At 40.5% G+C, this 27889-nt stretch overlaps 1 protein-coding gene across 2 annotated transcripts; it reads right to left on the bottom strand.

Annotated features, from left to right (window-relative positions):
• Positions 1-413: 413 nt before the first annotated feature.
• slco2b1 (solute carrier organic anion transporter family, member 2B1) lies at positions 414-27889 on the bottom strand. Of its 2 annotated transcripts, none has more exons than XM_085289966.1 (15): positions 27757-27889; positions 25223-25327; positions 24060-24197; positions 23621-23783; positions 22962-23186; positions 20952-21050; positions 15785-15915; positions 9377-9473; positions 8987-9151; positions 8697-8886; positions 6859-7003; positions 5663-5823; positions 5244-5308; positions 4572-4692; positions 414-4172 (listed from the first exon to the last, which is right to left on the bottom strand). In XM_085289966.1, exons 2-15 carry the CDS (start codon positions 25286-25288, stop codon positions 4013-4015), a joined length of 1926 nt encoding a protein of 641 aa, XP_085146092.1. In that variant the 5' UTR covers positions 25289-25327; positions 27757-27889; the 3' UTR covers positions 414-4012. The 2 variants fall into 2 exon arrangements, with proteins under 2 accessions (XP_085146092.1, XP_085146091.1); XM_085289965.1 differs by having other exon boundaries at positions 27684-27796.

Below are 27889 nucleotides of genomic sequence, written 5' to 3'. Positions count from 1 at the left end.
GGAAGAAGCTGAGTGCGGGTATTTTACTTCTTTTCTATGAATCTAAAAAAAATAAAAGGTGGCACTAATATTAAGATCTTCTGTTTAATTTACTGAAATTATGCTGTTACTCCCAATGCTGTCACATATAAAATATAATGAAAACTACAGTTATTCACAAATATTTCTAACAAACGAGCTACATAAAAAATCCCCAAGGTGTTAGGACATTAAAAACAAAAAAATCAATAAATTTTGAAACTTTAAAGTGGATTTAAAAATGGAAGAAACAAAAACAAATCAAAAGTAAATGCTCAGAAAAACCGAGTTGCTTTTTATTTGCCAATTTATCTTTTACACAAAAAGCAGTAAACAATGTACACATGTGCACAAATCACATGTGGAAAAATAAACACAATAAACACACTTCAACATTAAATGTGTCAATTAGTTTTATTTAAAAACATACAAAAAAAATTATGAATTTTGATGATATTTTATGATATGTTGTCCATCACATTTCGATTAGTGCTTTAGTGATACTGCTCCACTTTATTCTAAAATGTTATATATTTCATATATTTTTTATAAAGCTGGTGTCCTTTATTCACTGTTCAATTGGATATAAATATTTACAGAACAGCGTTTCGAGTATGAAAGGTTATCATACAAACACTTAAACATTCAGCACAATATAATTTTATCAAACTTGTAGAAAACAGTTTATAAAAAAGTGACAAAACACTGAAGACATCTCGCTGGATTAAATTCATCCAAACTCGGAAAATGTCCACGGGATCTGTTTGTGCCGGAAGAATTAAGTTCATGAATTCACATTTTCATATAAAAAGAGTGTTGTGGTGCCTTTTTGTACTTTCTGTTTGTTTGCCATCCTTCTCTCTTTTTTAGTTTCCCTTCTTTAATCTCTTTGAAGTCTTTTCGTGACTCCAGAATCCTGTCACAGTGTTCTGGTAAAGTTGTAGTTCCCCCATATAGAAAACCTTTTCTGCTCAATATAGCTCCATATTTTTTTTCTTGAGCTCCACTAGAGTAGCATTGCATGGTTCACAGTTGGCAATAATTGTTATTTACCTCATCCTGGGCTCTGGTTCAGCCCTCAGTCCACCCTCTGTCTGAAACAAGCTGGCCTAGCTGCTTTCTCTCTTCAAGATCACAGCATAAATACATTCACTGTACACAGGGATGTTTCTCTTTTATTTCATTTCCAGTGAAAATGATGGTACACTAAAAATATTCAGTGATGAAAGCTGTTGGCTTCCTCATTAGTGTGATGTTGAAATAAGAATTCTTTTGACACATTTAAATGTGAAAGTAAAAGTGAAAATGAGATTTAAAGGAATCTGTGCTGGATGTAATTTAACTGATGTACAGGAAATGATATAATGACCACATTTTTCACACCTGAAACTTGTTCCTATAGTGATGCTTTTGCAGATGTATTATCTTTAAGACCACAATCACATTGATCTGTCAGAGGTAACAACTGTATTCCAATTGTGTGCACGATTCACAGTTCAAAATAAACTTTCGTTGTCTCATACTCGGTTGTCGTGCAGCCACCTTACTGAGCTGTTTTAGCTCCTCCCCCTTTAAGACAGCTTCAACTGCTCCTTGTAAACAGAAAGTTTGACTAGCAGGTAGGCGGAGCTTAAGTGCCTGAGATGACCATGTTAGGGATATCGCCTAATGGCGATGTCACACAGATCCAAGAGTAGAAAAAACTGTAATAAAGTGAGTATTTAGAGCAGTGTACAGCCTGAGCATTAGAGTCACAGGGATCACTGTGAGTACACTGATCTCATTATTAGAGCGTTTACAGGTACAGGTACTTTTGATAATTGCATCTAAAAAATGTAACTAAGCCTTCCACCACCAGAGGCACCATTTTACCAGTGGGTCTATAACATGTCTTTGGAAGTCTGCTGTGCTTTTAATGTTTAATTTTCCTTGTTATGCCTTTGCTTTTTGTAAGCCACTATTTTAACCAAGGCTGTGTTCTTAATGGTTAAATAAAGCCCTGGAGGACGGGGCTGTGGCCCCCCCACACCCTCTAGCAGATTATTACATGAAGGAACCTTTTAAAAAAACAAAAAACAAGCGCGTCCATGCTCACAGGTGTACACACGGGTGATCACACCTACAAACTACACCCTTTTTGGCTCCTACCTCAAAGCACACTGTGTTCTGTTGATCTTATGTGCTGCACAATAATGTTTAACATTTAGTATTTACTGTCATATTCCCATATATCATTGTGATGTTGTTTATTCTATTACTCTTGTTCTCTTCTGCTTGCTTTCTTTTTTCTTTCTCAGCAGGTGATCCAGGTGATTGATAGATGCATTTTTTTTCTCTGCCCGTTCTGTTGGTTTTTGTCTTTTGCCCTTCTCCCCCGTCCCTCTTCTCAGCTGTTTCTCTTTCCCTCTTTCTTTCTCCCCTTCTTTCCCCCAGTCAAGTCTGTCCCGTATTCAGTAAGTGAAAATAAAATAAACAATAAAAGGTGAACCATTACGGCAAGGCTGGGATGGTCAGTTTGGTAAAGTAAATCCGTTGGGCATCTTTCTTTGCCTTTAGACAACAATTCTGATGGCAAAAGAGCCAAACGGGACAGGCAAAAAAAAAAAAAAAAAAAAAAAGGTTAAATAAAGCATGTGTTTGCGAGACAATTTTTTGTATATCAGGCAGGTGCACATATACTGCAAAGGTCTACTTTTACAATGTGAGTATTTTTAAGCAGCACCTGAGGGTGTCAGTAACTTACTTCACCCCAGCCCCACAGGCCTAAAGACTGCTTGGCAACTGCCTGGCAACCACCGTTTGGCTGTGATTCATTGCTGGAGTTTGCTAGCAGTCAGTGAAATTTTTCACAAACAGGTGTAGTGTGTTGTAGTAAAACGTTCGTTGCAGTAGCAAGGGTTGTATGAAATTTCTATGAAAGGTGCCGACTTGTTTGCAAACACTCTGCAGCTACTCGCTAAGTGTTTGTTAAGCAGTGACATGTGTGAAGAAACTGGAAACTGATGTTCACGTTAATGTGAACATTAACGTGAACATTCTCTTTCTCTTAGTGAAAGGACGCTGACTAAATCCAGATGATCTTCATTCCGCACTGCAGTCTTGCTATATCTAAAACTACAAATTATGAGCTTCCTGTCTGACCTTATGCTAACATGGAAAATTTCTGCTTGGAACTAACAGTTCTTTGACATATTGGTAAAGATTTATGGGTTTGATTAGATAAGTCATCTCAAAACAGGAAATATTATACATGCAGAAGGAGTGGAATTTGGTACAGTGGTGTCCCACAGTGTAGTGCTAAACATATTGTTACATGTTGCCAATGGCAACTCATGTGTCTCCCTATAACGTGATATTTTTTCCTTATTTTCATGCCAGGCAAGTGTTACTTTAATTAAATTTCTATAGCAAGAAAACATTATATTTTGATCATTTACCTATATATATGGATGTGCTTAAGTATATGATTGCATATATATGTGCATCCTCACTTCTGGCTACAAAAACCCAACAAGGGGGAGGCCAAAACACTAAAGTTGGATAGTCAAAATGTCAGGGGTGACGTCACAGTAGTTAGGGTGACCTTTTTATGTAGTTTATGACTTCATCAAAGACAAATAAAAAAAAATCTTGAAAAACAGAGTCCCGTGTTACTCAGGTTATTAGTTTTGGCACGCAGTTTGGGACTGATATACTGCTCAATGGCCAAAAACTAAACATCGTAAGTGAAACTTTACATAAGTATACACTGTCAGTCACATTAAGAAGTTCTATCTAAAAACAAGAAAACCATTCTGAAATGTTAGCCATGATGTATAAACAAAACAGTGATAAAAAAATTATTTTTGCCTTATAATGCAAGCACATTGCTCCGTTATAAGTGAAGCATCCACCACACCGAGTAATTCACTGCTTAGTGGCAGTGTCCTTTCAACCAGCATAGAAAAAAGCTACCTATGCAGTCTCAGTGAAAAGTGTTTTCTCAGAATCCACTTCATGTTATCAGTTCTTTTTCTTTGCCATTCTCTGATATTTTCTGATTCACCATCTGGTAATCACTTTCCTGATACCTGTCTCTTTTCCGCAGGACGACGATTGTCAGCAGGTAGCAGAGCAACCCTCCACACACAAAGACCACCTGCAGCCCTAGAAACCTGAATACACAAACAGGTGGTTATGGTTTTTTTATGGTTGTTTTTATGGTTGGGGGCTAGTCCGGGATGCAATCAGATGACAGAACGCTTTACAAAGCAAGAAATCTCTACTGAGAATGAGAAAAGTGTGATTCTGTGCTGGCAGTGAAATTTTTAGCCTTTATAACTGCAGAAAATGTGTTCATTTCAGTTGTTGTTTTTATAAGGATTATGAAATTGTTTTACTCTTTTAAAAAGAATTTACAGCCTGTCTCACAAAATGCATCACAATATTTATATAAATGACAATTTAATCTTTCCTACTATGAGAAGGAATGATTGCTGCATTCATTTCAATAGTCAAATAAACTTAATGACCACTTTTTGTATTTTGTTAGTATCTTTAAATGTTCCTTTTACCTGCTTCTGAAGCGCTCTAAGTTGTAGTATTGACAGGACGTCTGCTTGCCACATTTCTTGCCCCATAAGATGCAGGTGGTGTCGATGACACTGCCGTACAACACTGGACCGGGCATGAATGCTGTAAATAGACCAAGATGAATACTCAGTTAAAATCATAATTTTGGCCCCAAATTATTATTATTTTTTAAATAATTCATTCATTTGGATTTATTTATGTCAAAAAGTAAACAGTGCAGCCTCTATGACTGGTGGATGGTGACACAGGTGGCTGTAGCTGTTAGCTGTCTGCTTGGCTTCACTTTGGCTAACTGGAGTCCGTGACCATGTTTGTGCTGTTGGAGCCATTTTTAATTTATCTGACCAGTAAAATGGCCACTGTGGTAATTGTACGAAGAGCTTGTCCAGTAGGTCTCAGCACTAGTTTTGGTGGCTGAAGTTTGAGGATTTTTATCTGAATGTTTCTTTGCACTGCTGTCTTGTGCAAATACAATCATATCTGGCTCCAAAAAATAAAAAATAAATAAGATGGTAAAACTGATTCTTAACATTGCCAGAAACCAGTGTATGAAACTGCATCTAAGCATATAAGCATCAAAGAAAATGCCTTCAGCAGGTCTTTGAGTTTAAACACAGACCTCGTGTCACTGGAGAACGTATGTGATGACTTACCGAGGACTCTGAACAGCATGTACTGAACTCCCACTGCGAAAGACTTATCCTCTGGAGGTACCTCCCTGCAGCAGAGACATCACATTCATGATAACGAAAAACAGGCTTCCAGTAGCTGTTATTTAATGGAGTAGGCAATCTGCAGAGAAATCTCTAGATTCTTCACATGTTTAGAAAAGAAACTAGTACCTGACTGGAATGTGAAAATATTTGTCTAAAGGCTAAAGATTGTGTTAAAACAACAACAATTTGTCATGTGACTCTGTAGGGAATGAAAGGCAGCTTTACAAGTTTTTCTTTTTTTTTCATAAAACTTTTGTTTTGGTGTCCTTCCTTTAAATTACTTAAAACTGTTGCTAATGAAAAGACTCCGACTTAAGCATTCCCCATTATTTGACATTATATTATCTTTTCCATACCTGAGTATCATCATGCATGATGGTGTCTGGGAAAAGGCGGCGATGAAGGCAGTGAGACCCAGCAGAATCACGAAGGGTAGGAGGAGATGCTCACACCCACTGCCACAGCTCCGAGGTAAGGCGAAGCTGAGACCACCGACACACCGGCACTCAGTGTATTTCTACAGAACGCACATGCAAATAGATCTGATATTTGTACAGCTTTTTTTTTTAAGTAAACCTGTTTGCATTTTATTTCCTCTCTTGTACAAAGTAATTCTTAAATAATGAAGTCGGTCTATTGCCGGTGCCAGTTTCATCATAAAGTCAGAAACGGTGCTTGGATTAGAAATTGATTCATTCTGTCAGTGAATAACTGAGTTCACAAAATCATGGGAAGTCAACGGTTGTTAGACCATTAGGGTCCGTCAAACCTACAAAAAAATGTTCCTACAGTGGGAGAGGTTTGGGAGAGTTCTGCAACATCTGGATGTAGAATTTCTTGCACATCTGGCCAATTACTCAAGGTCCCAATTTAGATTCTTTAAAACCAGTATTTTTACTTTCACTTTCATAGGTAAATCCACAGACAGACTGGTAAAATGAAAAGTGGGACACTCATACCATCGCAGTGACACAAACACATGACACTCCTAAAGATACCACCCCGAGTGGGCCCCTAATCCTTTCTGGCAGCACACACTGAATTTAAGCTTAACATCTGTAATAGTGAGACCACCTTGGAACAGCTGTAAGCTATTAAAACTCAAGGATACAAATGAAATAATAATAATGATAAACTGGCAGCTAAATTTGCTTCTCAGTGCAGTTTATTGTGGTCTGTTTTCTTTCAGGGCCTTTTCCACAGAATGTTCAGGCTACACAAATATCAACAAGATGATGGTGTGTGTGTAAGAGTCTGAAATAAAGCCAGCGTATATCTAAGACTGAAAGAGAAAACGAAATGTTTCTGCCGCCTCCACGTCTCAATGCCTCATATTCTCAAGGAATGTGATGTCACTGATTTCCTAAGAGCACAAACAAATGAAATGGGAACTGGCAGCAAACCACCACAGAAAGCATGCCAGTTCCTTGTGACTACACACCACTTGAATTTAAATTTGAATAGCAAACAGAGCTGAGCCTTAGTCACAATGTGAGATAACAGATCGGTTCACAGGAAAAAATTTCTGGAAAGATGATTAACTGAGTCTTACCACGACTTTGCTGAAGTTGTCTGTTTCTACAGATTGACAGCCAGCATGGCAAGGAGACCTGAACTCCATGCCGTCTGAACCACAGACCGGGTTAAACGCCTCCTCAGAACAGTGACAGTTAGAACTGCACTGCAACAAATCATAGCTGAAAATACGAACACACATTTTTATTAACATTTTAAAGGTGAATAAAGAAGCTGTAGATGCCTACAATAAGTATTATTAACATATATTCTGAATCATTTTATCAAGTTCATCTGGATTTTTATCAAAATGAGATGTCAAAGGCTTTACTAAGTATCAGTTACACAAAGGTCTCATCACCAACAAAAGAAAGGAACCTGTAAATCATGCCTTTTGCACTGTAGCAGTTACAGCAGTGAAGTAAACTGGTGCCAAAGGTAAAATTGGTTGCCACCAGTGGTCAAATGAACCATTTAACCGATGGTTGATCAGTGGTATCCTTTCCCTGAAACTATATAAATAAGCGTATGGGGTTTCTGCTCTTGCTCTTGACGAAGGCGGTCGCACTTTTCTCCTCTCCCTTATCTTCCCTGCTTAGCTTCTTATGTCCTTGTCTTGTCTTGTGTTTTTACTTTTCCCTGGAACACTCTCTCACAGTCTGCTCTCTAAAACCTAAAAGAGGAATTATGGATTTGATCAACTGGTCTCTGAATGCAATTGACACCCCTTGTCAACGAGAAGTCTGGGCTTGGGTGAGCCTGAGTGCTGAAGATATCTACCTATTCGGAACCATGATAACAGGGTTCTGGCTGATCGGAGCTGGCTTGGCCCTGACTTATCGAAGAATTAAGGAAGCGGAACCGGCTGTTCAAACCCCCACAAGGCTGCCCGCTGGGATTGAAACGATGGGAGAGGCGTGAGTTTCTCAAAATGGGCTCATTGAGTGCAGCACGGATAAGATCTTGGAGAGGCTTACGGCTGCCGTGAACACTCAGAACAAGACCACTGAGTGAAAAACTGGATTACATCTGGAGGGGCTCGCTCGAACAACACCTTTGAGCGCAAATTCGATCACATCTTGGGGGAGTGCACTGCGGTCGTGAGTTCTCAGAACCTGCTCTTTGAGCAAAAAGAATGACAACATCACGGAGCGTAAGTTTGATAACATCATGGCGAAGCTCGCAGCTCTCCAACGGGAGATTGAGAGACCAGTGTTGGACTGTAGAACTGCTTTGAAATTCATATGAGTTGTTCGCACTAAAGTAAAAAGCACCATCACTTCATGCGGATACCCTCTCGGCGCCAGCTGCGGTCTCAAGGCTGGAGCCGAACAAAAACACCCTGATAACGACTGTGTTTAGACTGTTCTTCCCATTTCATGCAAGGCCACCTGGGTTGGCTGGAAGACTGTTTACTTAGCCTGGCAGGACGAAGGACACTGTCTCAGCTGAACTCTGGACACGCACACACACACACATATACACTGATATGCACACACTCATCCCCCCCTCCCTTTCCAAACGCCTTCGACGCTTATTCCCTTCCAATGCTGACGGTGGATCAAGGAGACCAGCGCACAGGCTGCAGGCCCGGATGTGCTGTCTACACTGGCTGTCTCTCACCCTTTACCCCCCCTGTTGCTTGTCATGTGTTTCTTTGGTGTATTAAGAGTTTTTGGGCAACTTAGTTGTTTTATTTAATCAGTAATTTTGTTTTATTAGTTCGAGTTTTCACGAGTTTGTGATATTATAATAAACAAGTGAGAACATTTGTTTGCCATCTATGGTACACTTAGTCCCCTGTTAAGGTGAATTTGTTCTGAATATACAATAAAAAATATAAATCATGGATTTACATGGTAACGGGACAAGTACCTGTTGTTAGAAACCCCAGCAATGTTCTGTGTGGGACAGCCGAGGAACAGCATTGGTAGGGCAGTCAGAATGCAGAGAAGGATGGCTATTGTGCACAATTTGCTGGCGCCATTGACTGAAAGATTGAACCGACGCATCAGAGCTCCACCCAGGACGGTCCCCAGTACCGCCATTGGGATCCCGACTCCTCCTGCGAGAAATCAATAATTCAGAAAACAGAAGCTTCATTTTTATGTCCACAGCTTGATTCCGCTGTAACGACTTTCATGGCACTATTCAGGTCCTCTCACCTATCATCATGGTGGAGAAAGAGGCACTCTGGCTGAACTGTTTCTCAATGAACTTGGCCATAAAGGTGGCGAGGCCGGACAGCAGAGCTGACAAGTTCACCAGAGCCAGAACCACCAGCAGGTAGATGGGATTTCGCAACGTTCGCAGAGCGATTTTAGGAAAACCTGAGGGAGGTGTACAGTATGACTGAGGATTAATATGCATTACTAAGTTTCTAATGGACAAAAAATAGCATTTAGACTAATAGGTACATAGACTAAAGAGCATAAAATGCTGGATGATGCAGCTGGATGAAGTAGCCCTTGCTGCTGTTGACCTCTTTTAAATTGGTTGACACCCTTCAGTCACCTCAGCTGGACAGGAAACAGAAGTGGAAAAAGGACTCTTACTTTTGAGGAACTGAATGAGGGTAGGTTCCTGTCGTGTGTCTGTCTGCTGCTGCTGCTCCTTACTTTCTGGTTCGGGGTCAATGTCTTCTGGATCTTCCTGCACAAATATGGAAAGAATATCACATGGCAGCCTTGTTTTTCCACTGTGAGATGTGAAACCAGTAAATGGAAGTTTACATTCATGAATCTGTCTGAGGCTTTGGATAAATGTTTCCTGGCTGGTTCCTGGGAAATGCGAGTTACTCGCAGGCATGAATTATTTAATCTAAAATCTTGACAAATGCCAAGATTATTTGAAGAACGGTTTTTGGAATGGAGACTATTTTACCCTGTGGCAGATAAAGAAGGCGTTTGAACCTTGAGATAAATCTACATTCCCACTGTAACCACAGGCCAGGACTGGATAGTGGAGCAACAGTAGGGTGATGTGTACTTTGAAAATGTACCATTACTGCCTAACCAGCTGTGACTGATACTATTTATTGACCCTGTGGTGGTCATTTTACAATGTGACGGACCCTAAACCTGGACCAGTGTGATTTAGTAGTTAGTTGTTCCCCTCCAGTCTGTTAGACTGCAGACGGTTTTGTGTCAGAGAGCACAATGACTCATGGGTGTGTTAATGTTCAAGTTGTCAGATTAGCAGCAGTATTATCATTGCATGTGTTTATTCCTGCACAGTGCTGAGCATAGCACACTGTTCAAAAACAAGAAGTGAAAGTGCAGCTGTGCAGTCTGTGAAGCACATGCTGCACAGGTAAGAAAGAAAAACTGTTGCGAGTCTTTTTGCCACACAAATTTGCTACAAAATGTTTTATTCACCAAGAACCTTGTTTGGATAAAATCGGAAAGCTTAAATACTCTTCTCAACTTCACAAATGTCTTTGTGTGGGCGGGAAGGATCCAAACTGGATACTGTCCAAAATATCTGGGTCAGGGCTGAGCTTCCAGCTCCCTCCAGCTAAGTAATGAGGTGAAGATAGTAGGCCATAACACACACACAATATATATACAGTATATATATACATATATACATACATGTGATACATGTGAGTAATTATTGGCCAGTTTAGTCAGTAATTCTTCACCAAACTCAGCAGAGAAACCTGGTTCAGTTCATGGAGTCGTCACAAAAGCCTTTCACTGCTGCAGCTTTTCAAACAAATGACCGAGTCTGTTCCAGACTGTTGCTCAACAGTGATTTATCTCACAGAGCTCACGGATGTCCACTAAGTGCAAAAGTTTTATTTAAGCACGGAAATACTTTCAGTTTAAAATCTAGTCAGAGTTGTGCTACAGAGAGTTACGTTTCATTAACAATAACATAATTAAACAATGAAATATGTGAGAAAGACTCCATCACAAAACTGAAATAAGTTTCATCATTTAACCCTTTAAAGATTAAAAAATGCTTTCTTATGTGGGGACAAGATTAGGATGCAGCAGTGCGCAGTGTGATGTCTAAAAATGAAAATTTACTTAAAGCAGCTGTGAAGATAGAAAAGTTTCCTGCTGTATAGTCAAAACTATTCTGATTGGTCTGTTCTGGCTGGTTTATGGTTCTTACCTTGGATCTGATGGACAGATCCCTGCTTTAATCTATAGACAGTAATCTGTATCTTAGGTTTGACAGATTGGTTACCAGCTGTTAGTTTGTGGATATTACCCTCATTCCTGCAGCATGTGGACTTTGTTAGTTCGTCTTTAGTGGCTACTTATGCAACTGTTCTAAGGAAGGTCCAGGAGGTCTTTTTAAATATTATGTGATGCAAGTCTAACAGTGGAAAACTTCCAAGGCATCAACTTGAAGTTTTCATAAAACACCCTGCTGACATTAACACAGTTATTACATCTTCAGTTTTAGAGTGATCTGATTTGCTATCTCAGAAGAGTCTCTTGCCTGACCACTTCTATGTAAGGTTTAGGTAGCATGAGCAGCAGGAAATGTACGGTACTGTTGGGTGTATTTTTCTAATGGACTGAAATTTAATGTCTCTATATATAAAACATACAGATTTTGTTTCAATTTGTTAGATATTTTGCTTTGTTCTGCATTCTTGGACAGTCCAGGTCATCTCAAACCAGCTTGATCTGTTTGATTTTCCTGCAGTTGGATGAACTCCTGACCTATCAGTCCAACTGCCTTTGCCTTTCTACAGACAGGCAGTTTGTCAGTAGATCAACTTTCAACAGCTAAGAAAATTTTTTTAATTCAATAATTGAAATAATTAAAATCTCAGAATTTAGCCCAAAAAGTTATTTTTAATTCATCATTTATCTTTCTACCAAAACATCCTGGACTGGAAATGTCCAGATCCCTTCTTTTCCCAGACTGACTAGCAGTGTTGGTCAAGTTACTTGAAAAAAGTAATCAGTAACTAATTACTGATTACTTCCACAAAAAAGTAATCCCGTTACTTTACTGATTACTTATTTTCAAAAGTAATTAATTACTTAGTTACTTAGTTACTTAGTTACTTTTTAAAAACACGATTTACAACCTGAATAGGTGATAGAGCGATAGATCTTTCAGCCCAATTCTACTTTTTCTACATAATCCATCATACAACATGTAATCAAATGGAAAAGTCTCTTTTTAAAACTTGTTTTATTAGTTTTAATCTTTTAACTTTATGCATCAAGCAAAAATGTAATTATATGCAACATTCTCTGAGTTGAATAAATGAGTTTAACATTTAAACCTATTTTCTGCACATTCCAGCACATAAAATAAAAAATTTTTTTTTGTCTTTCAAATAGATGCAAGTAAAACACAGAATAAATAACCCTAACCCTAATAATAATAAATAACACACACATGAATAAAGTCAAAGACTAACGGTCCTGTTGCTCTATTTTCACCTGTAAAGCAGGACTGCGGTAGGCGGAGGTTTACCCTGGTGCAGGTGTGCAGCGGTCAGTGGAAGGATACGGCAGTGTCTCTGTGAGTTTCCCATTACGTCGTTGCGCACTCGGTGCTTGCTCGGAAGTTTAGGGGTTTTTTCGCTGTAAAAAGAAGTTTTCTTCCCACGCACAGCGGACACTAATTTTTTTGTCACTTTTTATGGAATCAAACTCAAAGTAAGGTCAGTGCTTCCACGCTTTAAACACTGCACGCTCATACTCTCTCCTACAATCGATATGTGATCCATTGTTGATCTGCACACAGCTGTTGTCACTAACGGCGCACTCGCTTACGTCACTGTCGTGAGACATTCTCGCAAAAAATCACGGTTTTAGTAACGCAGTAACGCAGCGTTCCTACGGGAAAGTAACGGTAATCTAATTAGTTACAAGTAACGCGTTGCTGCCCATCTCTGCTGACTAGTCTGCTTTCCTTTTTTCCTTTTTTCTCACAGCTCTGAGAGTACAGCATTAGCACTGTGTGTAGCAATAACAATGAATCAATCATTTTTTTCACCAGCTTCATACAGACAGAGTACGTCAGTCATCAGCAAAACCTGGTTGGATCAATCTTCAAGGCTTGATTTTGTTTCTGTTTCTTATGAAATTCACATGATTTCTTGTTGACTGCATTTCCCCCTCTTTACCTTATTTGTGAAATGAGTTCACTCTAACTAAATTGCTCAAATTTCAAAAGACCAGTCTTTTAGCTTCGGATAAACCACAGATCCCCTCTGAGTCTAAACTGCCAAATGGAAAAAAGTCCTTTTCCCCATCAACAAAAACAAAGCAAAACAAAAGAAACCATCCAACATTAGATAACTTACGGTTTGAAATCCATTCACATCAACGTAGCCAGATTTCAAATGACATGGCTCTATTTTTGTCCGCTCAGAAACTCACTTTTAATGAGTCCAACCCTGAACGGTTAGAGCTAACATTTCAGATGGTAGATCTCAGCAAATACCTCTGACCTGATGGAATGAAAACAGGCTAAAAAATGTGACTGGGAGGCTTTCAGGCAAACATTTGGTCGAGCACTGATGTTTGGCAGCATGCTCAGGGAGTCTTATTCCAAGAAACTCTGTTGGGCAATTGGATAGTTTGTCTCATTTAATTGATAAAACATGTGCAGAAGCTGAACTTTCTCTTTTGTGTTGGGACTGAGCCAAAACACACAAAAGCAGTTTCACGTTTGCACTGGTTGAAGTGAAATAAGTTCAGCTTCACCAACAAAGCCTCATCTTATCCTGTCATTTTGTGTTCCTGTGGTTTAGAAGCAGAAAGTTTCTCTATCATAAAACATAATAACAGCATTGTGAGCTTTTTGCTTTCTTTAGTTAGTGACAGCTGTATTTTGCTGCATTGCAATTACAGATATTTTTAACTAAACGACTCATTTACCTCATGCAGTTTCTGACAAACAAACAAAGTACACCCCCCCCCCCCCCCCCCCCCCCCCACACACACACACACACACACATACATACTTACTCCCTATAATGACGACCATTAAAACCTCTTTGGATTGCAGGTCGGCTTCAGTTGATCATTATCGCATCGAGATAATTAAGATAATCACTTGATTTTGGCTGCTGCCATTAAGATGTTTGAGCGAAGAAACCACAAAGGGCTTCTTGAATTGATGAAAAGTACTGTGATATATTGGCTACAAGCCATTTCATTTCCTAGTTTTGATTATCAACCTTCACTCCTTCCTTCAGTGGTGCTTGTGTTTGCTGTGAGGAGAGAAGACAGATCTCCTCCTCTATCCCTGTCATCTATCCACTTCATCCCACATCTGTGCAGATTATTTAAACTAAAATTCATATTCATCATTTAGATAACAATAGCAGCTCTCGGGTGGTCTGATAAACTATCGTAAAATAAACGTTTTACAACTTTCCCACTGGAAAAAAAGCAATTATAAAAGGTCTTTAAAGATCCATTCATTGTCTTCTTGTTAAAAGTCAGTCACAGCTAAGCAGTGATTCCAAATGTTCGGCCGATCGTGGCTCAAGAGTTGGGAGTTCGCCTTGTAATCGGAAGGTTGCCCCGGCTTGGGGCTCTCGGTCGTTGTGTCCTTGGGCAAGACACTTCACCCGTTTCCTACTGGTGGTGGTCAGAGGGCCCGGTGGCGCCAGTGTCCGGCAGCCTCGCCTCTGTCAGTGCGCCCCAGGGTGGCTGTGGCTACAATGTAGCTGCCATCACCAGTGTGTGAATGTGTGTGTGAATGGGTGGATGACTGGATATGTAAAGCGCTTTGGGGTCCTTAGGGACTAGTAAAGCGCTATATAAATACAGGCCATTTACCATCTTCGAACTCCTCACCAAGCTTTGAAGCTAAGCCCTGCCCACCTGAGAAAGAAACCTATTTTGGTTGGTTTTATTCACTACATTGGTCTTTCAGTCATGACTCGAGGTGAGGGCCGGAAGCCAGTCTGGCTATTTAAATCTGTGACCTGGTACCACATGTCAGGCTGCCAAACATAGCTTTGCCACACCTAGAAGCTGAATACCACTCATCATGAAACATAATTCAAAAAAATTCAAGTATATAGAGAGGAGCTGGCAAAATAACCAAAATAGAAGATAAAGAACAATGCATTTAAGTACCAATAGAAAGATTAGCTACTGGTGTATAGCTGGCGAAAGATGGAAAGCCACAGACAACTGGGGCGACCGTGGTTCAGGGGGTTGGGAAGCTCATCTGTAACCAGAAGGTTGCCGGTTTGATCCCCCAGCTCTCTCTGTCCTGGTCGTTTTGTCCTTGGGCAAGACACTCCATCTACCGCCTACTGGTGTTGGCCAGAGGGGCCGATGGTGCGATATGACAGCCTCGCTTTTGTCAGTCACAGGGCAGCTGTGGCTACAACTGTGGTTTGCTTGCACTAGTGTGTGAATGAATAGTAGAATTGTAAAGCGCTTTGGGTGCCTAGAAAAGCTCTGTATAAATGCAATCCGATATTAACTACAGATAAAACATTATGAAATATTTAATAAAATGTTCACTTGAAAAGCCACTCTCCAGCAGAAAAGTTCTATGAAAGACCTGTCAGGTGTATTAATGATTAATCAGATTGATATCTATTTTGTTGGTGGAACAAATGTACAAGTTTTACAGTTTTGCTATTTACGCTCTACTCAACTGTTTTTCTTCCCTAGAATAGAGTTCATCAACCTGTCAGAGAACATGAGTCACTGTGAGCCCCCTGTAATTATCTTCAGTTACACCTGCTACACATGCGCATATCTTGGATCTGTCTGGATTAATCACTAAGCTAGGGCGAGGCAATTATAGGTGTGTAAAGAAAAACAAAGTCAATGCATCTGATGTGCTTCAAGCATTAGCCCTTGAGTGGTGCTGGATTAAATGTTACAAATAACGTGATCTGGGATATTAAGGCCCATAACGGATGCTGACTATGCCCATGAACATTTTCTCTACATGTAAGTTCAATTACACCAACAACAACTCTTCTGTATTAGATAGGACTGACTCACCTCTTTGGGCATGTTTCTGGGGAAGAAGAGGTAAGGTAGTGCAGTGAGAAAGAGGAGGCACGAGGCTACCAGGAAGCCAAGCCACCATGCTCCCACCCAGCGCAGGTCTTTAGTGTCCAACTCAATCTCCTCTGGAAACAGAAGAGAACACAAATCATGAAATCCATGCAAAGAATCCATCCATCCATTGTCTTCCACTTATCAGGGTCAGGGGGGCCAAGAGGCGAGGTAAAGCCTGGACAGGTCGCCAGTCTGTCGCAGGGCTAACACAGAGAGACAGATAACCATTCGCACTAACATTCATGCCTATGGGCAATTTAGAATAATCAATTAACCTAACCCCACTACATGCATGTCTTTGGACTGTGGGAGGAAGCGGGAGTACCCGGAGAGAACCCACGCAAACTTAACACAGAGAGGCCAGATGGTGAGTCAAACTTGCTGTTAGGCAACAGAACTAACCACTGCACCACTGTGTTGCCACATGCGAAGACTACGACTCTTTTTTTTTCATTTTATTTGCAGCTGTTTATTGCCTTATATCAGCCAATAAATTATCAATACATGTAACATAGGGTTAATTCACTGCCAGCCCATAAGCCTATCATTCATCCAAGTACATATCCAAAAATTCTTATATAGGGTGTAATATTTACGCTGCTTTAACCTTTAAACTCCAAACCAATTTGCAACCCACCTCCACTGCAGCTCCCCCTTTATACCTCCAAAGTAATCATGTGATATTAGTTCTCAGTGATGCCTGCTCTGTTGTGAAATACAACCAGGTGGAAGTAATCTTTTGACTCCAGTAGTTCTGCCTAAAGTAATAATATACAAAGACTGAATTTGCTTAAATTCATGAATCTTCTGATAGAAATACGTCTGCAAGTTTGACTTATAACTTGTCCTTCACATTTGTAATATACAGTCGATAATTTAAACGCATACTTGGACCTAAATGGTGAAACAACTGCCCCCCAAATGACTTACTGAGCCAGTTAAGGGAAAAACCTACTGTACGCGCTTTATGGTATAACAACAAGTCATCATACCTCCTTTGTTTGAAAGATGTGTCATTTACACAAAAAACAGAAGTCAGATGAAGCCTATGCTGGTGGAGTTCCATGTTTGGACAGCCATTGCTGTTATTTATAGTTAGGGTTGGTCATGGAGTCATTCCTAACAAAGAACTAAAACTGAATGCTTTTACAGTACAAGCTGAAATCTTCTTCCCTGTCAGAGGTTGTTCTGGATGAAACACAAACGACTTTCTTTTGCTTGGTAAAAGTGAGCTTCCCATAACTCGATCTTGCAAGAACCTACAGGTCCCTGGTTCTAGTGTTTTCACCGTGTGTAACTTGACATTCAGTACTGTGTGAACGTTCTAAGCAAAATCTGATGAAAATTTAGATGCTAGCTGCCTGGTCAGCTTCACCTCAGCTAATTGGATTCCTTCACGTCAACCTCTGGCTCATGTTTGTGCTTTTGGACCCTTTTGGAGCATTTTTAATTATCTGAGCTATAATATGGCTGCTCTGCATTTAAGTGTACTAACAGACCATCCCAGAAGTCTCAGCACCAGTTTTAGAACTTAGTATTTTTTTTCTTTGTTACTAGAGGGGATCTGTGCATTTGTGCAGTCTGCAGGTGCAAGAAGAACTTAGCAGTCCTAGAAATAAACTTTTTATCCAAATATAAACCAGCAGCCAACATAACATCAGCCAAATGTATAATTGGAGGTTTCAAAATGCACACTAAAGAAAAAAAATGGATGCTGTAATTGTGTCTACATCCTAAAATTTATAGATATCAAGACACAACCTGTAGTCTGTAAACACAACTTTCCACTAATTTAACTGTACACCAATGACATGCTGCCAATCTGAAACAAACGTCACTGCCCATCTAAAAATGTTCACTTGTTTTCCTTGATTTATTAAACCAGTTATGGCTTTGCTTATCGAGGGACACCAATGAAAATGGTTCTACCTATCTGTTTGTGGCTGCACCCATGACGATGAAGAACCTCTGCAGATTTTAGTGACATTCATGTTTGAATCGCCAAACAATGAAGGCTAATCCCAGTGGAACCTGATCATTGAAAAACTCCGTGGGAACTTTGCAAGGCTGTAATTACTGAAGATCAGGAATGAGTAACTCTCTTGGTCCTGCTCTGACAACAACAACATTCCAAAAATCTTGCAATGGACACCTTAACCTGCTTTACCTGTTTACTATATTAACCTCATTACACTGCTCAGTGTGCAGTTATTGTCATGTTAAGACTGCTCTGCTTTTATCTATTATCTGACATTAGCACTGGTTCCAGTGGTGAAGGTTTCAAATAAGGTGAGTGTGACAGCTCTTATGCAACAGCAACCAAGAGAAGAATTCCAAAATAAAATCCATTAATTGTAGAAAAACAAAGACAAATGTTTTTGTTTCCAAAACAAAAACAATGCTTTACAAATTTTAATCTATTGTCCAATTACTGTCCTCACTGTCAATCCAGCTGTTATTATTGGAAAACCTTCCCAGATATTTCACAGCGTAGCTGACTCTTTGTAAAACTAAAGAAGAAAGGATGGATAAACATTAAAAGTTAAAATACTTTAGTTATCAGAAAAATCTGTTGGTTCCTTAATTTCATATCTATTTATTACATCTCCTGTGATCCTAAATGAGTGAAAGAAAAAGGAGGAATGTATCATCAAAACTGCCTAAACGCATTTAAAGTTGAGCTTTTAAGCTGATAAAAATACTTATTGCTAATGAAGCACATGACTGCTGGTTAAAATCTATAATTGGTGATTTTGGTGTTTTATTGACAAAACTTTCTAGAAAAACAGGGACAATTTGTAGTGTGTGCAGTAAATGTTTTTTTTAAATATTGTTTCATTGAACATATTTGTCCTTAAATTCTCCTCTGAACATATTTAGTGCTTACTCAGCGCTAAGTTGCCTGAAGGCTCAGTGTAAGCCAATAAACCTACATGCCAACTGTGTTACAAATCAAACCACATCAAAAAAAGCTTTTCATTTACTAGCCCACCAACCACCACCAGTGACACCTTTAAGTGTGTCAATCCCTAATACAGGGAATACAGATCCCTAATACAGATTACGAGGTGACAGCTTCAACTTGCGTGTGTGCTGTTTTATTTTTTTTCAAGGAAATTAAACTTAAACATAACTCTCCAACCTTAGCACCACAAATTAAACCTCAAACATACATTCATGAAGCAAAAGAAAAGCGCCCTCAATTTTCCACGTCCCATCCTGTCCCTGGTCCCCACAAAATAAAATAAGATATACACACTCGCACACATTCTCCTCTTTATGTTTTTACTTACAAACACAGAATTGATGCAACATTTTACATTTTTTCTAAACATGCAAATTGTTAAACATGTTGTGTGACGGCACATTCACTTTCACAATCTGTTGGCCCATGTACGCATTCCACTGGGAATGTTGAAACAAGCAAGTTATTGTTTCAACAAGTCTGTAAAGAGACTGTAACATCATTAATCATGCAGACGTCAAACGACTGCAATGCCTGATTGAATGTCACGAAACTCTCACTCAACTTAGATCAGAAACGAAACCTGAAATATGAGCAGATGTAGCAGAACTATTGATCCCAGAAATGGTGGGAGTTAGCCTGTTAGCATCCAGCACATTACCAGCTAGCCACTTAAGGTTAGGGTCACACATTAAAGCAAGAAGCTTAGAAATGCAATGTCACAAACATAAAGTAATCCTGTTTCTTTTCTCATTACTAGTTTTCAAAAGTAATTAGTTGCTTTGTTACTTAGTTACTTTTTAAAAACATGGGTTAGGGTTAGGATATGTGAACCCTGAATATGTATTAAAGCGATAGACCTTCCAGCCCAATTTTATTGTTTCTGCATAATCCATCATATAACATTGAATCAAATGAAAATGTTTGTTTTTAAAACTTGTTTTATGAGTTTTAATCTTTTAACTTTATGCATCAAGCAAAAATTAAATCATATATAACAATCTTTGACTTGAAGAAATGTTTTTAACGTTTAAAACTATTTTCTGCATATTCTAGCAGATAAAATAAAATAATGTTTCGTGTTTACACTCTTTCAAACAGATGCAAGTAAAACACAATTGGTTAGCAGGAGTGGGGCCGGTGACTGATAATTAGTATGACTAGTTCAAAGAGCTGACTGTGGAGTATTTAATGAAATAAATATAATAGTTTCACTGAAAACACCTCAGATCCTTGTCTGAACATATTTCTAATCTGGATATCTGCCCTAAGCCTGAAACTTTCAACAGCAAATAATCTACTACTTCAGCTACAAAATACCAGCTTACACCTCCAATTACGTCTGGCTGAGTGTGAAGAAAGAAGAGGCAGCAGGAAATCCGCCAAAACATGAGAAATGCTCATTCACGAAAGGCTTCACAGCTTGATCATTTGTTGGATGTCAGAGGTTTGAGTTCAGTTCATTTCTATTATTTGCACCAAATATCGACAGTAATGACGATGCTTCGTTATATAAGTTAAAAACATAACAATGTATTGTTCCAAGAGACCAATGCCTCCAGCATAGTCGGGTTCAGTATCTCCACAGCAGTAACTGCATAAAGTGTGCAAACACTGACAATCTCCCGGTGTGCTGAACCCAAATATTAATCTTTAGATATCATTCTTTGTTTCAGCATTGCTTTCTCATGAGTAAAACAGGATAAACTAGAACACTTGTTTTTAAACCGCCACCCTTTTGTAGAAATGTTGGCACGGCATAAACAGCCCGAGGACTGAGCGCTGCTGCAGCGTTTCCAGTTAGCAAATACACAAAAACAGGTCATTAGGGTGTGTATCTGTTACAAAACCTGTCTGCGGCCTGATGGTCACGAGAACATGGCTGTCTTAAAGAACTTCACACCACCAGTGAAGACCTCAGCCACTGTTTGCCAAACTGCATCATTTAAATATGATTTATTTTATGGGTTTTTATCTTTTGTAGAAGATTTTAGAGGAAATGACCCACATTAGTCAGCTTTACACTGTTTTTATTAACACCATGTTGAGTGCTCACATGCAGGAAGTCCTTTCCTTTTAAAAATGAGTAAGATAAACTTTCTTTAAACAGCTGTATAGCATTAGCACAGTGTGCCTCCTCACCTTTGGGTACCTTGTCAAAGTCAACATAGAAGCGTAGCATGAGGGCCCCAGTGATGAATCCGAAGGCCGGGCCAATTGAGGTCATAGCAAGGAGGATGCCTGGAAGACACGATAAAAAAACCCCTGAGAAGATGAAAGAGACGCCTGCTGGCCAACGGGTTGACCCTGACCTTTCACCTCAAACATCACTTTGGAATACTTTACCTGCTTTTTTCAGGCGCCTCCGTCAAACATAAAAAAGATTCTGCTAACCAAACATTTCCTACCTCCTCACCATCACATAGACAGATTCATTATGAGGTTACAACAGTAAACATTATACATATGGAACAAGAAGCAGCGGCGAGGTCTGTGAGGTGTTACAAAGAGCTGCATGTGGCTGCTGTGTCGCTGTCCTGCAGTTCTTCTTACACTCAGAGGCCTCAACAAACTTGAAAATGAGATAAAACAGCAAATTTCTTGTATGAAGCAATCTCACATTTAAAGAAAAGGTTTTAACATCTGAGCATGCCCAGCTTTCCTTACACCAGCGTGACAGAAAACAAAAGCAAAAGGAGAAGAAATCACACCGTGTCTACAAAATATGCAGCAAGGGCAGCATTTGTGCTGAAATTAGGACAACAATGGAGCTATAGTGAAGAAATTTCACATCATTATTAAAGACTTCCTGCCTGCAGGTCCCAGGATCCTAATTAAAACAGGTTTGTTGTATAAGCAGAGACGCCGCAGGCTAATGTAACTACAATGCAGCACTACAATCACGTCTGTTGTCACAGTGACTGTTCTGTAACAGGTCAGGTGAGCTTCTTGGACTTTGATGACCTCGGTCTCTGCTGTTATCGCCTTCTCATATTTTTATAACGCCCAGTTAAAGTTCTGTAATGTGAGTTGACCTGAGCAGAAAATCTTTCATGGCCTCAAGTGATCTGCTTTCAGTCTGTTAAATACAACTCTTGCCAATGTTTGCCTGATAGTTATGAGGAACAAAGGTATTTGTTACACAGCTATGATATAACAGTGGGTGGTAAAAGAAATGCAGTCATGCTGAAGAGCAATAACTGTTGTGTCTCTTTGGGTCATTCTGGCTTTGTCTTTGAATTAGAGGAAACTTCCCTATTGTTCATTTTCTTTCTTCAAAAAAAAAGTCCACCACAGAGACCAGAAATCTGTTTCAGCGATTGGGGAAAGTCTTCTGATTCTTTTCGTGTCCTGTCTCCGCCTCAAACATTCAACCCAACAATGGTTTGAAGCTGGAAGTACGTTTGGACCCTTTTTCTTTGGATCAAAGACTCAACACTCCAGCCAATTAGAGAGTTTAAATATTTTCCTCCTGATCTGCATCACAGTTGGCAGTTCAGCGGGAATTACGTTTATCAGAGTGTTCATCCAGACCAGCCAATCAAGATCTTCTGTGAGATCAAATTTCAGCAATCAGTTATGACCAGTGTTGGTATATGAGCTGTGTCTTAGATTGCAGTCATCCGTACTTCAACAACAGTTTCAAGTTTGTCAGCTATGAATTCTTTGAAAGTAAAAAGTTTTTGAACACTTCAGAAAGTATAAGCTCACAGATGGAGGATACTCCTTAGTGGAAAATACCTGGTACAGATGTTAAGTCATAGAAAATGTTATTTTCTGTGCTCAGAGGCTCAAAACGTGAGAAACATTCATAAAATGCAGTACTCAATGTGTATAATGTTCTTCTCTCCCCTTTTGCACAATCGGGGAGTGTGTCAGGATACATTTCACTGCATGTTGTACTTGTATAAGTATGTATGTGACAAATAAAGAATCTTCAAACTAATCAGCAACAGTTGGTTAAATGCAGTGCACTAACACTGATGAGACACTGAGACACTGATGGACTTGGGACTTCACTTTGAGGAAACCCCCTCAAGAGACTTCTTGACGTCTTCATCTCAGGTGTATTGAACCTCTAAACTACTTAATCTCCCAGAACGTGACATCGGGACCAAATTGCGAGTTAAAATATCATTCTCTGCTTCCTACCGAGGTAGAGCGGGGAATTCCTTTTGCTTGCGTAGTCGTCGATGTAGGAGATGCCAAAGGGCTGGATGGGGACAGCTCCGACGCCCAACAGCAGCTGACCCAGGAGCAGCATGGGGTAGATCCCCTGCTGGGCAGGGGTCTCCTGTTTCAGGCAGGTCTGATTGTAGGATGAGGTGGTGACTGAGCTTTCTGATTGGCAGAGGTTGGCACTTTTTTCATTGGAGGCTGTTTGGAAAACAGGGACACTTTTAAGATTGTCTGAATTCAACACACAGATTTCGTTCTCTGCAAATAAAATTGAAAGGGAGAAGATTCAGTCTGAACTCAATCTATTTCTAATTTACTGGCACATCAGCTAATTAACGTCCCTTAACTGGACCTGTGAACTGTGTTTGTGCTGTTGGAGCATTAATAATCTGACCAATAATATAACTGCTGTAAGGTTACTGTGGTAACAGAGCGTCAGAGAAGGCTGAGCTCCAGTTAACCAGGAAGTATGTAAACCAGGGACAGTTGATAACTTACTCCACAAAATAAAGAACATTCAAAAAACTCAGGAGGTTCGATGTGTGCGTGTGTTTGTGTGCGTGTGTTTGTGTGCGTGTGTTTGTGTGCGTGTGTTTGTGTGCGTGTGTTTGTGTGTGTGTGTGTGTTCTCACCGATGATGCTCTTCGTGTAGTGGTACGGTTCACTCATGAAGTGCGTTACCCCCATCAGCAGAGAGGCCAGGCAAGCGAGCAGAGCTCCAGCGCCGATGTACCGTGGCCGATGGACTCGACTCCCAAAGAAGCTCACAAAGATGATGAGGATGGTGTTTCCCACCTGTACTCAGACACACAACATCCGTAATGTAAGACTAACATCAAAGATTTCCAATCCTGTCACCTTCAGGTTCATATTGAGGTTTTTGTTTGTTTTCATCAAAAGGACAACTAAAACATCTCAAACATAAAGCTTAGACCTCGTTCCGATTATCATTCATTTATCGCCATCTTGTATCGTATACTGGACTGTATTCTCAAACCAAAAACAAACTTGTGACTTTCTGAAGAGCCATGAATTCATTAAGCAGGAGTTCAGAGTCCTAGCTGAACTGACCTCGTTGAAGGAGGCCAGGAGCCCAGACTTCTGGCTGGATAGGCCATAGCGCCTCTCGATGGTGGAGATGGAGCTCTTCATGTAGCCCGACACCAAAAGCTGGGCCAGCTGCAGCAAACTGTGGCAAAACACAAAGAACTGCAAACAGAAGAAGAAGAAGACAGAAAGTCAGAAAACGCATTTTAACACAAGCTGCAGTTCCCCTTACATCCACACGAGGCAACAAACTGGCAAACAGACTGACAGGCTGTGTTAAAACCTCCGAAGTCCAACTTTGCCGACTTAAATTCTGACATTTTATTTGGCTTTACTTCACACTAGTTTCCACACCTGCTAACATTAGCATTTGAGAATCTATAGGTGGTAACTTGTAGCTCCACCCACAGTGCGGAAGTAACCTGAGGGTGGTTACATCCATCGTGCATACTGAACAGTCTGTTTCTGGCTCAATTTCAGCACAACGTGAAAGGTACAGACAAGAAACAGTATTTTTCTTTGCCCTGAGCTCGTCCTGGGATCATGTGACTGGAGAACAATTCCAGGATGAAGCTCAGGATGTGAAGTTTCAGTCCCACAGGTTCCAGTGTTTAGACAGGCGAGCGTCTGAGGCCAGCTTTTAAATCTCTCCGCTGCCTGAAGGGATCTGACCTCTGACCTTGCCCACTTCTGATTTTACTGTCACAGGCATTGCTACAGCGCCATGTGATCCTGTGATCAAGTCATTGTGTTTCATTTGTTTTTCCAGACACTCTGGGAGAGCAGACTAACGAACGCAGCTGAGCGTTCTTCTTCATCACTTTAACCCTGGAGAAACCAGGTCAAATTTGACCCCATGGGTTCTCCAGGGTTAAACACTGAAATCAGATCTTTGTGGGACGAGCTGTTAGAGACAAGCCTTAACCACTGGAACATCTGTCTGACACAACATCGGCCTTTAACTGTTTACAGTCCACCATTTTTACCCAGCAGGCCTCATACGAGCCCGGACAGGCCCGAGCACCACTCCCACTTTTTCAGCTCTAAGTTTGAAATAAACAATAAATGTTACAAATTTCCTTCAACTCATCTTTTCTTTCTTTCCTTTGTTGTATTCCCTTCCTTTCTCCCTCAGTCCCTTCCTTCTTTCCTTCCATCCTATCTTTGCTGTGGCGCTGCAGACAAACCTTGATGCTGTTGAAGAGACTCCTGGATCGAGCAGGAACTCGTAGGCTTCTGGGGTCAGAGGTCATGTTGAGGCTGTTGACTCACACGGAGACTGAAGAGTGACCCTGTGAACCACAAACATGGGTGAACCTGCCATTCATCGCTTTTATTCAGCAGAAAGTCCAGCACAAACAGCCCGACACACTCATGCTGAGCAAACACTACCTTCTAGAAGTACTGAGTGCACACACACACAAAAACACACCTACACACACACACACACACACACACACACACACACACACACACACACACACACACACACACACACACACACACACACAACCCTGTTCAGCTATCTTAGTGAGGACCTTCATTGACCTAATGCTTTCCCTAGCCCCTGACCCTAAACCTAATCATAACCTAATTGTAACCCTGACACTAAAACCACAAATTTGAAGGCATTTAAAGGCTTCAAATTTGTGAGGACTGGGTTGTGTGTCCTCACAAGTGACTGTTGGTTCTCACAAGTATAGCAGAATGCAGATTTTGGTCCTCACATACACACACAGGGCGTGTGAGTGTTTGGATATAGAGCTGCTGAGTAAAACGTTGATCGTTCTGAGGGTGATTTGACACGGTGTCACAGAGCAGCCAGGTCAGCACCTCTGCGACGGACAGGTGGATGGTGACACAGGTTGCTGTAGCTGTTAGCTTCACCTGCACTGGACCTCTGGATGTGTTTGCGCTGTTTGAACCTTCTGCAGCATTTTTAAAGAAGAATGATAAAAGCTTTGGTCGGAGTGTTTTCACTATCATCAGCACTGAATGCTTATTGGCTCAGTTAGTAGCCAGAGTGCATACTTTGGATATTTCTTCATGTTGACAAATATGAATTTGCAAAATTAACTTCATTTTTTATTAAAAATGACCTGAAAAGGCTGTTTTCCCATTGGCTTCTGTCCAACTAGCTCTTAAACTGTCAGTGTTTCGTAGGACGCTTCAAGCAGAGGAACTGCATTCACCAGTTGACGGCACATTAGCATTCACCCTCTGGGCACCATGAATGTCTGTGAAGAAGTCATCACTTCATCCTGGACCAGTACGGTGGACTGACTGATGTTGGCACAGCCATCATGGCGAAGAGGAGTCTGGTTGGAGGCTTTTATTGCGAAGGGCAAAGGACCAGAAGACAAATGTTGATGTTTACCAAGAAGGTCAAAGCTTTTTTTTTCTTTGAAAGAGTTTTTTTCCCCTAAAACAGAACTGAATGTGAACAAAATTCACAAGAATGTGTTTGATTTGATTTGTGCCGTGTGACGTATTTCCATAATCAGGCTGAAATACAAAGACAACAACAACAGGAAACAGAGAAATTGTGGTAGAAGGAGGTGGAGAAGACAGGAAGTAGCTTCTTATCTTAGACGTCAACCGATTCTGTGACAGATTTTATCTGTCAGAGCCACAAACAGACGACCTTCATGTTTGAAGATAAAACCGATGACCACCACCTCCACCCTCTGCCTCCACACAGACTTCACGGAGTGAGGTGAGATTCCTGATGGTTGGAATAATCTGAATGTTTGTAATGAAGGAAACATTTTCCTTTGGCCAGTTTTTCAGGTCTTCCATGTTGCCAGTTTTCCTCATCACTGTTCGTGAACATGCTCGATCTGAAGATTGCTGATGGTTTACCCGGTGCCTCTCCAACCAAAGCCTGCTAAAATGGGATTGGTTGGTTTTTGTTGGACTACTGAAAGAAGAAAAATCCTTGAAGGTGTCAGGAAACGATTTCCAGCAGATGTCCTACAAGTCGGGTCAAAGACAAGTTCTTTTTTTCAGTAGATTAAATGTTTGACAGCAAGCACAGTGTTTGGAAACAAGCAGCATGGGATAATGAGTAACCAGGATACTGATAGCTTATCACACAATCAGGCCCACTCATGGCTCTGTGTACAGGCTCCTCACATCGTCACCACGTCCCTGAAGAACGAGCAAACTAAACCTGGGAATAACTAATGCCATGCAGGTCATGACATCATTGTTAACTTTATAATCAAGATTTAAATTAATATTTAAACACATTTTATGATTTCTGTTAATATAATATTAGTGCTATTGGAACTCTGTGAAACCTCTGACTGAGCCTGGCTGCGGAGCTCATTACGCTGGTCTCTGACCATGTTTAGCTCCTTGTGATCGCCATGACTGTAAAGGCCGTGTCACACACCAAACAGCTTAAAAATCCAGCTCCAAGCTCGAATTTCTTTATTCCAACTAACAGCACAAAGAGTCTGCAGCCAGCTTTTCTCTGTCTGAAGCAACGTCAAGTTACACTCCTGCAACGCGACGGCTGAGCTGTCTCACACACACACACACACACACACACACACACACACACACACACACACACACACACACACACACGCGCGCGCACACACACACACACACACACACACACACACACACTCGCGTACTCACAGCTTTAGTGAAAAGTCCCAGCTGTCCCACTAAAAGCCTGAAACCTCCCACAGAGAAAAACACTCAGACTCACTGTGTAGCTCGTCTCTCTGCTGCTCTCACTTTGCTGCAGCTCCGACTTTCTGTTCCACTCAAGCTGCCAACACACCTCCAACTCACTGAGAATAGGAGGAGACAACATGAGCGAGGAGAGTGGTAGAGTTTGA

Source organism: Mchenga conophoros, linkage group LG10 (genome assembly GCF_057382185.1).
Source record: "Mchenga conophoros isolate Kocher_MC1m ecotype Shallow Benthic linkage group LG10, M_conophoros_male_GT1.1, whole genome shotgun sequence".
Taxonomy (NCBI): Eukaryota; Metazoa; Chordata; class Actinopteri; order Cichliformes; family Cichlidae; genus Mchenga; species Mchenga conophoros.
Note: the sequence above shows the minus strand (reverse complement) of the source record. Positions and strands in the feature narration are given on the sequence as shown.

Coding starts and splice junctions, on each gene's coding strand:
- slco2b1 (XM_085289966.1), bottom strand. CDS start 25,288: ATGACCTCTGACCCCAGAAGCCTACGAGTTCCTGCTCGATCCAGGAGT. Junction 24,198..25,222: donor GTCTCTTCAACAGCATCAAG/GTTTGTCTGCAG, acceptor TTCTGTTTGCAG/TTCTTTGTGTTTTGCCACAG. Junction 5,309..5,662: donor TCATGCATGATGATACTCAG/GTATGGAAAAGA, acceptor TCTCTGCTGCAG/GGAGGTACCTCCAGAGGATA.